We start from the raw sequence: 17587 nt of genomic DNA, 5'->3' as shown, positions 1-17587 counted from the left end.
TTCACTGTACCGACCAGAGTAAAATGCGCCTCGTCAGTCCACAGAATATTCCCCGGCCACATGTCATCCACTTCCATGCGTGCCAAAAACCGATGGGCAAACTCACGCCGTTGTGGAATATCTTGGGGTTTCAATTGGTGCACAATTTGAATCTTGTAGGGATACCAGTGTAAAATGCACCGCAATACCTTGCGAACTGTTGACCAGGGGAGTGACAATTCACGTGCCACAGCTCTAGCACTGGTTGCAGAAGTTGAGGCATGTGCTGCACGGTCAGCTACAGCAACTTCGTCCACAACTTCCACGGGGATGGGCCGCCTTCCTCTCCCTGGTGCAACACCCAATTCACCTGTTTCCTCGAATTTCTTCATCATCTTCTTCAGCCCATTAATTGACATGGGCCCTCTTCTCAGCCCTTTCTGTTGGCGATATTTCCGCAGTGCAGCGTTACTATTGCTCCCATTCTGGTAAAACAACTTCACCAGCAGTGCACGGTCTTTCTTCGCAATAGCCATTGCTTTTTACACGGGAAAAATCAAACTTTTAATGTTCGGCGAACATTCACATCACTAAAGGGGAAAAAAAGCAACAAGCGTCACCAACAACAACCAGGGAGCTCACACAATGGTTAGGCAATTTCACCGACTTTGACGTCAGAGTTACGGAAAATTCCACGTTTTGACTGCTTACAGCGCCATTTTTTACCCTGGTGGCGAGAATTGGAACTTCTTTTTTTTTTTTTTTTTTTTTTTTTTTTTTTTTTTTTTTTTTTTTTTTTTGCATAATTCGCGAGCGCATTGCTTCATTATCATATCTACGAAGTTTCAGACTGCTACTCTCATTACAGCCCGTGCTGTACCACTCTGAACACCGTCACTTTAATTATAACCACCTGGTATTTACATCGTTGCATAACGCTCGTAATTACATAGTCACTTTGCATCATGTGTGCGACACGTGCGCTCGGCGTCCTGAAAGTACCCAAGGACCTTTTGTTCTCCCTCGGGGAGATCACTTCTGGGTTGTAACCTTTGCACTCAAAGTCAACGAGTTTGTTACGACCCAAAACTCTCGCAACATCCCAGCTAAGATTGTCCTTTGAACAAAAAACAAGAATTTCATGGTACGGACTTACTCAATATGACCTTGCACATAATTGTCGTTGATGTTCCGGCAATGCATGTACCCATTTTTAATAGTACCAGGCGGCGTGTTTTGCACCGGTAGTTTAATCGAAGATTTCTGGGCTAGCGCTCTCGCCTCGGATGCGTGCGGTCCTGGGTTCGATTCGCAGTGTAATCCTCCGTGTTTCTGGAGTTTGTGTTTGACCTCATCTTCGTGATTAGCCAAGATTGGATGAAAAGCGACGTTAAATAACCTATGGGTCATTCTCAAAAAAAGTGGTAGAAACTAGATGATTTCGCAAATATAAAATCGTTTAAAATTCGTAAAACTAATGAAATATTCTATTCTTAAGGAACCTAATCAGATACTAATCTTGGCCAAGATCATTTGGATCTAGTTAATTAGAAAATTAAAATTTGTAAAATTGACTTGTCCACGGAGTGGACGAGTAGCATAAATAAATTACATCAAACATGATTTTCAGAAATTGTTTACATGTAATCTATAAAATTCCAGTATAGTTATTAGGGGCCTACTAGGATGGCAAATATCACTTTAAAAAAATAGAAATAACAGTAGAAATAATTATCAATAAGTTATGTTATTCACTTGGTAAACAAGATATATTAACTAACTCTCTAGCTTTCTTGAACCTGAAGGTTCATGGCTACAGCAACACAGGCCTTCCATCTGTCCATATCCTGAGCAAGATCTATCCACTCTTTTCCATCCCTACCAATTTCCTTTAGGTCCATCTCAACGTTATCCCTCCATCTTCATCTTGGCCTTCCTACTGGTCTCTTACCATCAGGTTTCCCAACAAGAATCCTGTGAATTCTTCTTTCCTCTCTCCCATTCGTGCCACATGGCCTGCCCACTTAAGTCTTCTTGATGTAATCATTCTAATAAAATCTGGACATGAATACAAATTATGTTATATCGTTTTTTCTTTGGTTTTACTAGAGCAATTTTTATTCTGCCGTCGAACAACGTCAACCATACAAAATGAGACCAGCAGTGAATTTTTATATTTAACTATCTAAGTATTTATACACCACAAAATACAATATTAATATTTATTAAAGGCCCAGGTACCTGACGTCTGTGGCTTACAAACGATTCCGGAATACACAGATTAGTCAGCTTCCGGTGTGAATTTGTTGAGATATAAGACCAAACTTAGTGGTTACTTCACTGAGTACTTACGTCTTCGATGTAACTTCTTAGGTATTCAATCCACTTGGCGATAAACACGCTGAAAAACACTAACTGTGAACACTTAAGGGGAGTTGGGGGGAAAACACAAATCTTGCTGACACCGAGCTCGACGTCTTCAATCTTCTAATCCTCCTAAATTTACTGTTATATTTTAAATTCCATTCAAGAAGAGGAAGGAATATAAATGTACACATCTTGCTGCACGTTGTTCTAAATTTACATATACGTGGTGCCATTGACACATGCAAATAAGGGAACGATTCTCTGTGAGCATCGAGAGCAATTTGAGGAACAATGCGATGCAGTTGACACTTGTGCACCTGGGATGAAAAAAGCACGTGTACTATACAGACACACCGGATGTAGGAAGGTACAGTCTTGAATGAGCACTATCCATCAAGGCCTGTGTAAGGTCTCGCATGGATGACACCGCACGAAGCTGTCTTATGCAACTCGCCAATGCATTTATAAAGTAGTATCAGAAATGATGAGCACTGGGTGTCCTCGGGTGTGAAAAACTGTCAGTCATGTAAGCAGGGACGACGCTACATGGGGGCTAGAAGGGGCTGTGCCCCCTCCCAAGCTGGTCCCAGCCCCCCAGATTTTTGTAGGATGGCAGACGGATTTCGACCGAAAACTTAAAAAATAGAAATTTTTGATTTCCATTCTCAAACTTTCATTGAGGCAAGTACAATGATCAACTGCATTTTCTAGTTCGGTTAGATCGCAAGGCAATTTTATTATGATGTGTTCTAAAATGAAGGGGGGGCAGCTGCAGATATACCTGGATAACAGTGGTCACTGATCATTTGATACTAAGTAATTGGCCAGCATGAGTCTCCAATCTTTCTACGAAATCGGCTGCCTGCCTGGTAGGTGGACGTATTCAGTGGCTGTGAGATTATTTGATTGTTCGCATTACAGCTAAATGTGTACATTATCAGCCTCTATACATCGTATCACTATACTTCGGAATACGAGGGTCACTATTTATATTTTGAGCCTAACAATGAAAAAACAGGAATTTGGCATTGAAAACTGCTTTGTTTTTCGAACTATTCTCCTTTATGGTCAATACACTTTTGCATTCGTTCGAACCATTTGTCAAAGCAGTTTTTCCAATCTTCTTGAGACACCTCCATAATATGGTTTTTGAACGCATCAACGGCGTCTTCCGCCGACGAAAATCGTTGTCCACGCAATTTATTCTTGACATTCGGGAACAAGAAGAAGTCATTGGGTGCCAAATCAGGACTGTACGGCGGATGACCCATCAATTCGATTTTTTGACTGTTCATAAAGTCTGTTGTTAGACGAGATGTATGACAGCTGGCATTGTCTTGATGAAGAATGATCCGACGGCGTTTGTTTGTTTTCCGTATTTGACCGAAGACCTCTGGCAAACAAATTGTTGTGTACCATTCAGAGTTGACCGTTCTACGTTCCTCTAAAGGCACAGTTGCCACATGGCCAGTTTTCCCGAAAAAACGGACGACCATTTGATTCGATGTGCTTCGAGCGCGAACAACTTTTGTTGGATTGGGTTCATCTTGAAACACCCATACAGTCGACTGCTGTTTACGTTCCGGCTCATATGCATATATCCATGATTCCTCACCTGTTACAATCTTACATACGTCTTTTGAAGCACCACGATTGTATTTATTGAGCATTTGTTTGCACCAATTGACGCGAGCGTCTTTTTGAGTTTTTGTCAAGTTGTGTGGGATCCAACGAGAACATACCTTTCTCACATCTAAATGATCATGTAATATTTTATATATGCTGGTGGAACTAATGCCTATGGTTGTCTCAATCTCACAGTATGTCACATGACGATCTTGCAGTATTAGGTTTCGCACAGCATCAATGTTTTCTTGAACAACAACTGATTTTGGACGACCTTCGCGAATCTCGTCGGTGAGCGAATGGCGGCCACGATTAAATTCGTTATACCAGCGTTTCACAGTGGCAAAGGATGGGGCTTTATCGTCAAATGTGGAAGTAAGTTGATCGATGCACTCTTGTCTTGATAATCCACGTCGAAAATCGTAAAAAATCATCGCACGAAAATGTTCACGAGTTAATTCCATTTTATTGTTGTCGCGCAATCTCCAAGGCAACATAAAAAACACAAATGAAGCTATTGACAAAACATTTGAAGTACGTTATGGTCAATAATGCCAGACGATTCCGTGCAAACGTCAAATCGCGCCTAACTTCAATCAGTGTTGCCAAGGCTCAAAATATAAATAGTGGCCCTCGTAGGTCTAACAGGTGTGACAAATGAATTTGTATAAGTAGGACGACGTTCAAAATCTAAAGATGCTTTTTTTTTTTTTTTTTTTGCGTGTTTGTTCCTCAATTGATTACCTACAATGACATGATGTTCTCTCATTGGTTTCATTATTATATCCTTATCGTTGCAAATATTCGAGAGAGAGAGATACGATTTTAAAGAATCAAAGAGTAAACAAACTATCCAATTCTTAAATGCTAAGAATTGGAAAGATTAAAATTGGGCTCCCAGCACAGATAGTCTAGCGGTAAAACTTCATATCAAGGGTCGCGGGATCGATCTTCGGTGGAGGTAATATTCCATGAAGTGGTTCTGATTCCAGTAGAAGCTGTAGCTCTTGTGCCGATTACCCTCTTGTGTATATAGTGGAGCTTTATACAAATCCATTTAACTAATTATTGCAATACGGTGTACGCTTGGGCAATTTTTTTCTCGCACTCCTAGCCCTACATGTTAATTAATTATAATTTGTGAGGTTAGAAAATAATTTCTGAAGTGTCATCATAGTGGCCAAACTTGATTCTGTGCAGGAAGAAAACATCTAAAACTATTGATCCAATTCTGATCAGTATTTATGCATAATATATTCTGAAATAAAATTATAATCTTCAGCAGTTATTTTCACTAATCAAAATGCCCAGTTCAAGAGCTGCAAATACATTCATTGCTTCTTATCAATGTGCAGTCACGGACACTTATGGGTTGTAACGATTCCATTGACATTTAATGGGATTTTAGAACCCAGAAGTGTCTGTGACTGTACGTATTTGTCTCCTAATATGTGATAGGGGAAAAATGCATCATCTCAATGATTGGAATGGACTGCAAAATATGTCACTCATAAAATTATACCGCAGAAATCTTCTTGAGTAAATACCTTTTACTCGGCATTAGTTAGCCCCCCGAGAATTTGACTCCTAAATCTGTAGCCCCCCGCTTATTTCAGGCTGGCGCCGTCACTGCATGTAAGTCAGTTTTCATCCTGCAGGCTGTCCAGCCAAAGATTCAACTTGCACACACCCAGACTCCAACAATTATATTTTCATACCTCGGTGTCCAGAGCCATTGTTGCACCAGATAAGATTACCAGTGTAGAGAGGTTATGGTGTGCTTGGTGAAGCTATGCATTCGAGTGCAGCCTATATTCTGTGCAGTGTTACCAACGGTTAGAACACGGAAGCCACTAAATATCCAGACAAAATCTGCCAAAAAGTTGCTAAATCTTTTTTTAAAAAAACTTAGTTTTAAAACCTTCAGGGATATACTGCACAATCGAGCCTTGTGTTTTACAGTTTCGCCGTAAAATAAAAATGTTCATTCGTAGTACTCAGTTCGTGTTTCGATTTGGCACTGTGCATTTTTCAATTACAAGTTCCTGTTCTGTGAAATAATATAAACTTTCTTACATTACTTGCCATAGGAGCTTTCCTTTATCGTATTTGCACGATGTAAACACACATTATTGCCAGGTCTAACTTTGGTTTTTAACGTGTACATATTTGCGAATTTACAATAGGATTCAACTTTATTTCATCCGTATTTGATTTTCATTTTATTTTTGGGTATTGAAGTTTCTATTTTTCAATAGGTGTAAATTATTTTCGTTAATTTAAATTGTTTTTCTTCAATTTGTTTGGGATATATGTTTTTTCTTTATTTTATTGTTCAAGGTTTCCCTAGTATTGTGCTATAAGGGAGACCCTGACTTCGCTTGTTTCCCTTATCGCACAAAGTAAGGACAACCTGGTGTGACATCACTCGAGGAATATGCCAGCGTTGTTAGGTTTGGTTCTCTTAGCATAAATACACTATAAATGTATTATTTATGCGAAGATAAATAATCCTAAAATAACAAATTAGGCATCTAGCCTTACATCTTCACGTAAATTAGGCTCATTATGTTTCATTTATAATGGAGGTTCCACAAACTTAATACTAGGTTTATTTCCACTTTCAATTGTTTCCTCGCCCCTACATTTCTTGAATCCTTGATTCATGCCCTTTCCAATGATATGATACATGTTTCTATTAGGAAGGGTCGATTCAGCTTCAAAATAATATAATTCGAGAGTTCGTGTATTCTTTCAAATTTTAAATTTCAAAACCTGTAGTGATAAGAGTTGTATATAACTTGCATCCAGTTCATTGCAACTAATTAAATTTCATTGTGTGCATGTTTAGATAGGTTTGTAAACAATTGTTTTATTTTAATTAAAATATGGTGACTATTTTCGGTTCTCTTTTTACTATATTTGATTTTTTTTCAAATTAGCATAATCCAACATCTGAAGAAAATTCACGTTAAAATTGATGTAATCGTTGTCCTCCTTTTCCCTTTTTTTTTGATTGGGTAAAGGATATTTTCTTGGCATGAAAGAGGTCACGTGTCTCCTGTGCACCCAGACGCTTGCGACTTCTCGCCAAAGTTGGCAACAATGATTCCGTGGCAAGGCTATTGTGGGCATACAATAGCATAATTGCACTAGATAAGTAAGAAGATGTTGAGTGCGGTTGTAGGAATTGGTTCGTTGAAATGGGCGGCTAGGGGGGCTACATAATAAAGATAGGATGCCAAATAACTTCGCTTTTACGTCATCACACCTGGTGAATGCGCAAGGCTCTTCTAACCTGTCATTGTCTCTACCGCAAAGTAAGATAAGACCACTAGAACTTAAAAGGTCTTATCATTCTGCTTTCGTAACTTCGTAAAACCTGCATTTATAAGTCCAGCAGTTCAGTCTCCACAACTGCAACCTTTAAATAAAAAATAAATCCTGATAAAGTAGCCATGAACCGATAATTTGAGATACCACCGTGATGGGGTTGCATTTTGGCCTCCGTGGCAGCGAGCTACGATGCCAGAGGTCCTAGGTTCGAATTACGGCCTGGACATGGGTGTTAAGTAGCAGAAAGCCAAGTACAATAAACTAAGCCAACCAATATCTTCCAAAAAAGTACGAAGCCCAAGGTCCCAGGATCTATCATTAGAGCTTCTCCCATCAACCATTTCATTCTCATCGTCGCAATTCGCCCCTGCCGTAAAATAATAGACAAATAGGTTACTAACAAAATAATTGCAAAATAGATGAAATTTTGGATAGTGAAATTGAATGACAAGGATGGATTCTTCGAGCTGTTGCAGCCGACTAAAGTGGAATGCCATTGTTGCATAAAGTTAAGGTGACGTAGAAAATTCTGTTACACAAGAGTTTTAAAACCTCGAGTTGTGCAGGAACCTGCTTTCGGGGAAACCTGCGTCAGCTCGGTTTTTGTAGCTCGCGGGGAACCTGTCACATTTCTCGCAAGATTCGTGCGTAATGGAAACAGGTTTAGTCGTAATTGTGTGGAAGAAAAAAGTTGTGTATTGTTTGCTCAGTTTCATTCGCGGTTGGCCTGATCGGAAGTGGGCCTTTTCAAAGTTGAATCCACTCCACCGGAACCCTTGATTACAAGACAATCACGCTAAAATAGGGTGACCAGATGTTTGTTGACCAAAAAGAGTATAGTCTATAGTTTGAAGGTGCGCATGCGCAAAACATAAAAAGAAAACTAAAATAAGGGTGGCTATTTGTTATTGCTTCTATTTAGCCCCTATAAAATAGGCCTACACTCTACAGATTCAAATTACTTATGGGTCTAATGTAATTAGCTAATTACAAATACTTACTCACCAATGGGCACAGTCATTCATACTTCTGGGATGATTTTGCTTTCTTCAGTAAGTTTAAATCGTCCTTTATTGCCAGTGCAAACTCTTCACAGGTCATGTCCACATTGAAATTCACTTTCATTACTTGTTCGAGTTTTGACACCAGGGGTGTACTTTTCTCTCGCCAATAAGTTTTAATAACACTGAAAAGTCTTTCACAACCAACATTTGTACCATGCAGAGTAAACAAGAATTTTATAAGAGGCACAATCACTGTTAAATTTGACCCAGCCTGTACTAAATCTTTGCACACTGACCTCCACTTTGAAATTGCACAGTAAGTTTCAAAAATATAATTATTAGGGCTGAGCCGATACCGATGTATCGGTATCGGAAAGTATCGGTTGGAATTCAGCTACCGATACTTTCCGGCATTTTGGTCTTCACGGGGTACGCAAAAATCCCGCGCGACTTCTTGAGTCTAATTATCCTGGAAATTATGCAAAATTAAAACTTCCTTTTTATTTGCACGAAAAACTATATTTTGTGACTACATAATATCTATTTTAATATTCTGATGCAATTCTTGAATACTCTAAAGCAAATTTCTTGGTATGTTGATGCATATAATTGGAGGAGAATATTTACATACCAGTATTGATCAATATTTTGAACAAATTTTAATTATTGCAATTTTCAAGTATCTGTATCGGTGGGAATCGGTAAGATTATCGGCATCTGTATCGGCTCAGCCCCTAATCACTATCATTAAATTCCAATGAATTGGAAATATGTTTTCCTTGTTGATGGAATATGAAAATGACTCTTGAAATTGTTCATAGGAAATTCTTGAGTCAAGGAGTAAATACTTCAGTTTGTTGACATCCTGACGTTTTCCGTTCTGTGGATTTTGAGGCATTTTTACGCGTAAAATAATGAATGAAATTAAATAGCAAGGAAAATAGTATATTTGGGGATTTTTGCAAATTGAAAAGAGTATAGAGTATATGAACCTCTAAAAGAGTATAATACTCTTAAAAAGAGTGTCTGGTCACCCTACGCTAAACCCTACGAAGCGGAAAGGGGTGGGGTAGAGAAAAGTATCACAACGTAGATAATACTTGGGCGGAAAACACATTGCTGGTCCTCATGGTGAAATCTGAACCCCGGAACATGTTTCATGCAACGATATCGAGGTGTAGAACACATGGACCTACGTCCTTCCAATTGGTACAATTTCCACCTTTCGTCCATTTTTTTAACATTTTGAAAACTGTGTCAATACACTGTACTTTTGTGGCTTGTGGAATATGTTGTTGATTACAAACAATAACAAAATGACTGAATATCGTTAAAATCATCGCAATTTTACCAGTACACTGATTCATGGTTAAGGGCATGAGGGCAGAATTTCCGCGTGGCCGTCATCTCTGCAGCGGCTAGAGTACTGTTGCAAACTTAGCTCTTTTTGAGCCAGGTCTGGCTCTTTCGTGCACTCGTTTGGCTGTGAACTGGGGCGCACGCCTCCCTGCCCCACTATGATGCCATCACTGACTCCGGCTTACATAGACCAATTTTTGCCATAAGTATACATTTTGCACGTGATGTTGTTATTTGCTTCGTCGCCCCACACCCTCTTACCTCCGCAGCTTTTTTTTATATATATATAGCGCCTTGGCTGACGTGAAGAGGAAGTAATATTGTTATCCGGGAACCCTTTATTTTTTATTTCATACGACCATCGGTGGATTATTGAGATGGGTGATGCCGTCGGATCTAGACTGTGAAAAACTAAGAATAAATTGCCCCCCACTCATTTGACACTTAAAATTACCTTAGGAGGCACTTTATACAGTTTCGTAAATCTAGTTCCTTGAAAGTTTTTACTCCATTTACGGTGAAATGTAGCTATCTTATGCGCATCAGGTTTGGCAACACTACCCGGATGGTCGTAGTAATTGACAGGCGGAAAAGTCGAAACTTCCATGTGATTAGCCATAACTTGAAGTTGATTCCCTATAAGGAAAATTCTTATTCATCATATTTTTCAAACATCGTATCCAGCTTAATAATCAACTTTAAAAACGCTTTCACTTGCAACGTGTGGAGAAATTCATACTCTCTTCAACACCGGCGTTTTTCTTCAGTAGCATTGCCCATTCGGACGATATTGAAATAATGCACAACTGGTGCGAAATTGTCACTTCCCCTTAAGGGTGATACTGAGACGAAGGTCTTGTAAATATAATCAAAACGAGACAGCCCTCCGTAAAATCGAGACGAGTGATTTGATTATTTGTGGATATATCACATATTTTATTTATAGTATGGACTAAGTCCAATCCACCCAGGGTCGAATGACATGGGTACCTGCGGGAAACCCTGGGGGGTAAAGGAGGTCAGGGACGTGATGCTGATCACATCACCCCCACTCATGACCGGATGAAGAAAGTGTGGGGCGTTACCCCCACACCCCCTATACGCCTTCATGGCGTGGTGCTAAGCACAGAGGAGCACTTTACCTTTTTTACCTTTTACTAAGTCCAATTCATAGGTGCCAGTTGCGGCTATGTACTGCATGGTCGCATATTATTCAGGATAAAATTGCGTTTCGAAACTAATTGAGGTGAGTGTACAAACCCAATGATACTGAAGGATTCGAACCTGAAAATTTTGGTTCGTGGAGCGTTAGGGTGACCAGCATGTGTGTTTGTGAGTGACATTCATCAACCTCATCATTCAAAGGCTACCTACCATATTTTTTTCAGCAAAATATGGGCCACTTTTCCTCAACGTCAGTATTCCATTTTACAATGAGATCAAATCGCCGATGCACCGAAAACAATTGCATCTATAGGGAGCGATGTTGTGTTATAAAACAAAGTAAGTTGACAACATTGACAGATTACTTGTTAATAAACATTGTTTTGATGCGAAGAACTTTTCTATCACTATTCTGACACGGGACGAATGGCAGGCTTACCATTCATCGTCATGATCAAGATTAGCACGAAAGGTGATAGAGCACGCTGAATTTCAGGCTTTATTAAATGGAAGAGGAGTGAATAATCTATATCGCAAGAGCGCACGATTGTGAAAACCTTGAAGAGTGCAGGACTTACGTAACGAATTGTTCGCCGTAATACTTTACGAAAGTCCATTCGAACTATCAGCCTGTCAAGTACACGCGAACACGTGCGTCTTTCTTCAGGAGAGCGTCCTGAGAGATTAGTGACCAGCACAGCCAGCGGCCGTTGATCCATGGTTTCCCCAGTGCAGTGCAGTGACACGGGTCAACGGACCTTGCTTCCGAACTAGTTTTGGAAAAATGGATTAAAGATAAGCCCAAATTCCGGTTTATTCAGTATGGACATTTTGTGCCTGTAGAAATCTTACCAGTTTAGCTATTACCATGAAGCAGTGGAGTTAGATTTCGAATTAGGGCCTCCCCGATGGCGCAGTGGTATCGTCGTCGCCTTGTAATCAAGGGGTCCAGGGTTAGATTCCCTATGGAGGCACATGGTGGTTCGGATCCCACTTAAAACTGTAGGTCCAGTCCTGATTGGCCTTACTGTGCATAAAGTAGACTTAAAACACCAAAATCAATCAATTCGATTTCGAATTGATAGTCGTCATAAGTTTCGATCAGTTCTCGTCTCGAGTAAGGTGACCAGATATAAACGAAAGGAAACTCAAAATAAACAGGACTGCAAAATATACACATTTTAATGTAAAAATTATTTCGCCATAAATACTGGTTTGAAAACTAAATAAGTAAATACTGTGTAAATAAATAATGTAGTGATAATGCACTGCATTCCAACCAAGCTGTTGTTTAGAATTACAAGTCATTCATTGACATTTTCCCAGTGAATGGATTTTCTTCAGTACAGCCTTCTTTTCAAGTAATATTTTTTTAAAGTTTACACATTTGTGTTAAATTGTTCACCTTACCAGTTGCGGCAATTGGGTTCCAAAACTGGGGTGGGTGCAAGGACAATTTACTTTCCCTTGGTAGATAAGGTTTGGCATAGTGCAGAAGTAAGTTTCAAAAGGGGGGGGGGGGCAACTGCGCCCCTTCGCCCCCGCTAGTCGTCGCCACTGCACCTTATTAATTAATCAACATAGCTTTGAAGGTTTGTACTGAAAGAGTGTTCTTGTCACTTCATGTGGGGGAATTAGTTCCAGGTAAACAGAGAAGAAACTTCAAACTGCCATCCGTTTCCTATTACCAATGCACAGAGCGACTGAAGTCGGCACATCAATCACTTCTTATGCTACCACATATCTGCAGCGAAGCAGCCTTCTAATACAATCTGATTTGAAAATCTGATGTGAATGAAAAATTTGGAAACTGCTGGTTTATAATATCCTGCCATGCATGTGAAAAATTGTTCTTGGAAACCTGTTTTGTTGTGAAACTAAATTAGAACTTGAAATATATATAGAGCTTATTAGAAGTCTAAAGTAAGTATATAAGTATAAAATATAGTTATTATATGAAGCTGCCCTTGTCACACATACCTTCACGCACTGAAGTACATAAATGTTTATTGCAGAAATGGAGCCAGAAGTTGATGTGGTTGTGGAATCTGTGAGCGAAGAAGCCGCCAGCCTGGAGGAACCAATGTTCGGAATATTGGACATCATTCTTCTAGCTCTTCTGCTCGGTGTAGCTGCATGGTGGCTTTTGAAAAACAGAAAGAAAGAAGATGAAAGTGCAAAGAGATCATATACCATTCAGTAAGTACCATTAACCTTTAGTTGTAAGCAGTTATATTTGCATGGCTCCCACTGACGTGGAAAGCCTGGTAAACTCGGGGAACTTGAATTTTTGGCAAAATTTACCTCTGACATAGATGATGGAAATATCAGAGAAATTGACTGAAAAAATCACGGAAAAGTCAAGGAAATTTATGTATAGCTTTAAAGTTGAATATTTGTAAACACTAATTGTTACAGGTGGCCTCTATGTAAAAAGGAATGCTGTAAAAATGGTCAATTGCAATTAGTGTTTTAATATTTGTTCTCCAAATATTATAAAACATGCAGTAAGTTACATTACAAAATGGCCTGGGAACCTTAGAAAAAGTCAGGGACTTTATTTTACAAAATTAATAAAATATCAAAATGAATTCCTTTAGACCTCCATAGTATTTATTACAAGAATGGTTCAGTATAAAATTAGTACCAATTCAAAATTGCTCAAGTTTCATGAAGAACTTAAATAGACCATTAACACCCTACCCCTTATGTAGTCAGATAACTGCAATATGTTTTGTATGGGGAATGGAACAGTGTATTTCAGATATTGACTTTACATTAATTATGCAGTTATATTTATTAAAATAATAACTAAATGATACAATATTTCCATAAACAGTCAATAAAATCATCAGCAATCTGTCTCATTAAGATGCAGTATTAATTGGACATTATCAATTTTCTAGTTCTTTTAACCATACTTATTCTCGCACTACGTTTGAAGAGACCTCATCTCTCTTCTTCAGGTGAACAAATTTCATTTTGCCGATTGTAGGGATAAATGTACGACAGACTGAGATTTTACCTCAAATTGGATTCTTTTCTGGATTTGTAGTAACATCACAGGTTTGTTGTAGGTTCGATCCCCACCACTAGCAAAAATAATTTTGTTCACCTGAAGATGAGAGAAGAGGTCCTCTCTCGAAAAATAGTGTGAGAATAAGTATAGAGAAGGAGCAGTGCACAGTTGATAATGTCCAATTAATATTTGAGTTGGTGTTTTAAGTCCACTTTATGCACAGTAACACTAATTGGGACTGGAGCTACAGTTTAAAGTGGGATCCACATGCTAATGTAGAACAATTGTCACTAACATTCAGAGGAATTATTAATGTCTCATCTATGATTTATGCATCATCCTGCTAGTCACAATTTTAGTAACTTTTCAATAAGTTGTATTGTATGATATGTTCAAAAGTATTAAGGCTTAGCTGGACCTTAGGCATGCAAATGCACGATTTTTTTCAAATTTTCCTCTATTCGAAAAACCTTTTGGATATTTCAAAATATGAAAAATTACATACTTAGAATTCTTTCTAGAGCATTGACTTGAATTTTCGTGTAGTTTTCTTTCACTGTTGTCTAGATATTATCAATAGTCTTGTGATTACGTAAGTCTATTAAACTATTGATAATATCTAGACAACAGTGAAAGAAAACATGAAAATTCACACCAATGCTCTAGAAAGAATTCTAAGCTGATGCAATTTTGAAATGTCAAAGATTTTTCGAATGGAGAGGAAAATTTGAAAAAAAAATTGCCCATTTGAATGCCAGAAGTCCAGCCGAGCCTTACGTTTTTTTGTATGTATGCATTGCTTACATTGTAGAATTATTTCTCTTGTAGTCTACGGTTTTTACAAGCATAAAAACCGTTTTTTGTTGTGATGCTTCAGGAGAACACAACACTCCCTTAGTGAAACTAAAAAATAATGTGTGATGAAGGGAGCGTTGTGTTCTCCTGAAACATCACAACAAAAAACTGTCTTTTTATGCTTGTAACAACCGTAGACTACAAGAAAAATAGTTCAAAAGTATGATTACATTACAATGTAATGACATGCTAATGTTGTAATGGATATGTATTGGCATGTTCAATACAGTTTTTCTTTTAATGCTGTTGTGTGTGTGTTTTTATCTGTGTATTAATTTATTCTTGTCAATTTGCAGCCCAATACCAATTGGAACTACATCGGATAGCAGTTTCATAAGTAAATTGAAAAGTTCAGGCAGGAGCCTTGTAGTGTTTTATGGGAGCCAAACGGGTACGGCTGAAGAATTTGCAGGAAGACTTGCAAAGGAAGGTGCTCGCTACAAGTTGAAAGGAATGGTTGCAGATCCTGAAGAGTGTGACATGGTAAGTTTAGTACAAAAATGTTCTCGCATGATCAGGGCCGGCACTAGTCATTTTGCTGCTCTCGATTGTCGCGGCCGCTCTTTTGAATGACCCTACCCCCTCTCGTCATTATGCGGCAACGGGAAATTTAAAAATCAATATATTCCTAAGTAAAACATCAAATTATAAAATAAATAGTGAGACATGTTATGCTATTGCAATACTATTATGGCCGACCCCTGTGGCAGAGTGGTTAGCACATCACGCTACGACACCAGGTGTCTCTGGGTTGAATCCCGGCCTGGACATGGATGTTTGCGAGTGTCCATTCATCAATTTCATCATGTCATCACACATCCCCATCTTCGCAAATTAGCCAAAGTGGTACAAAAAGTGAAGTAAAATAAAGCAAATCAATCAATCAATACTATTATGGACAAAGGGATGTCTTGATGACAGGAAAACTTCAAGCAATGCAACACTAAATTACATGTTATACCATTAAACGTATCTTAAATGTATCAAGTAATAGAAATGAAAAAAATTACATGTAATATTATTTCTCGTGTAAAGCTATCTTGCATAAAATGGAAAGATATTTGAATTTAACATAGTCCTCAAAATAACAAAAATAGGTTTTTAAGCATAACATATCCTCTTATAATTTGTACTTTGACCCCTGTACTAAAAATGTGATGAATGACTATAGTTGTTAAACATGAAGGTAAAATTCCCCCTGCATATAGCACAGTGTCATGCAGGCACATTTAGGGGATGTGGGGGTAGGGTCCCACACATTCTCGATCTATGTTATTTTTTGCTCCAGTGCAGCTGGCCTTAGTCTAAATTTGACTATTCAGGTGCCTTGTTTAGATTTTTCCACAGGCAGACTAGGAGGGCATGAGGAAGAGGAGATTGGAAATACCTAGATTTTTAATGGTTAGGCAACTCTGCAGCTCTGCAAATTTAAATATGTCCTAATACCTTCATGCAGAGTTGGAAGAATTTTTTTTATGAATTTAAAATTATTTTTAATATGTTGCAATGACAGAGTTGTTTGTAACAATTATTGATATGCACTACTGGTCCTATATTATTTCAGAGAACATTATAGAACAAAGTTTTTAACATTTTTCTCTTCTGAAAACTAACAATTAATGCATAAATATATAATACTTTTTTATTTTGAGGAGTGAAAATTATCTGCTCATCTGTCTATTTTAGGAAATTAAGCTTGTTCATGTCATGGAATGTTTTTGGATATGAATTCTGAATTTTAGGGTTTTTATTATTCACAACATTACAAGCTATTGCCTATTATGTTCTTTTTTAGTGATTATTATTATGTCTTTTTTGACAGTTTAGTGCCTTTTGCCTCACTATTTTTCCAGTTTGTGTCAGACACTAATTATTATAATACTTCACATGCTGAACAAAGGGGCACAATTTGTTACCAAATCATTTCAAACTTACTGTAGTGTTAATCATGTGTTAATCATAACAATCAATTTTCTATGTGCTATTTTCAGTTTTTTTTATGTACTCCTATTCAAACTTTATTTCCCCACCAGGAAGAGTTGGCAAATCTTAAAGACATTCCAAATTCGTTGGCTGTCTTCTGCATGGCAACATATGGAGAAGGAGACCCCACAGATAATGCTCAGGAGTATTATGAGTGGCTGCAGAATGGAGACTGTGATCTAAGCGGAGTCAATTATGCTGTAAGTATTGTCCAACTGTAACAAGCCTTCGAAAATGTGCATCAAGAAACTATTTTCCTTAGATTAAGGTACCACTGTGTTAACCTACATATAATCATGAGATGGTGCAAAGTGAAATTTCCCAATCTTACTGAAATTGTGAGTGGGTTTGATGTTACGCTGGCTCGTGGTGTTCTGTTATTCACTTTTGTTCTGGAAGCAGGCCTTGCTTTGTTGAAAATTTTATAAAAATCAATACCAATAATATTTTTTATTAACTTCCCATGAAATTCGTTAGTGCAGTTTTTGTCTTTCTCGTGTACAAAGAAGTATTTGTAACACAAATTAATTGTTATAAATATTTGACCTGATTTTTTGAAAATTTCACCCTGAAAACCTTGAATTATACTTTAGTTTTATCTTTGTCTTAGTGTAGCAGCTTGGTAAACATTTTACAACTTCTCTGAACAATTTGAAATACAAGGTGTGTTCAAAGGAAAACTGATTTTTTTTTTTTTGTTTATCGAATATTTATGGCAAAATACTGAGATTATTAAATTGTCACTGTTCAACATAGTGCCCTTCTAGTTCGATGCACCAGTGCTTGGCCAGCCCATAGATAATGTGAGAGATGGATTATATCAGATTGGTGCGCAGCCACTTGTTCAACACCACAGAAATCTTGTCGTAATCCCAAAACTGTACTCCACTCAGCG

At 38.1% G+C, this 17587-nt stretch overlaps 1 protein-coding gene across 5 annotated transcripts in view; it reads left to right on the top strand.

The window, feature by feature from the left end:
* Cpr (Cytochrome P450 reductase) overlaps positions 1–17587 on the top strand; it is a 136072-nt gene that overhangs the window by 83663 nt on the left and 34822 nt on the right. For all 5 annotated transcript variants that reach the window (XM_083125700.1, XM_083125703.1, XM_083125701.1 and 2 more), the window contains exons 2-4: positions 12851–13034; positions 15006–15192; positions 16743–16892. In XM_083125700.1, the coding sequence (XP_082981826.1) occupies positions 12853–13034; positions 15006–15192; positions 16743–16892 (519 nt within the window). In that variant the 5' untranslated portion in view covers positions 12851–12852. The remainder of the gene's footprint in view (positions 1–12850; positions 13035–15005; positions 15193–16742; positions 16893–17587) is intronic.

The sequence above is a fragment of the Lepisma saccharinum genome, chromosome 7 (assembly GCF_977018435.1).
Source record: "Lepisma saccharinum chromosome 7, izLepSacc3.1, whole genome shotgun sequence".
Taxonomy (NCBI): Eukaryota; Metazoa; Arthropoda; class Insecta; order Zygentoma; family Lepismatidae; genus Lepisma; species Lepisma saccharinum.
This window is presented reverse-complemented; position numbering and strand designations above follow the sequence as displayed.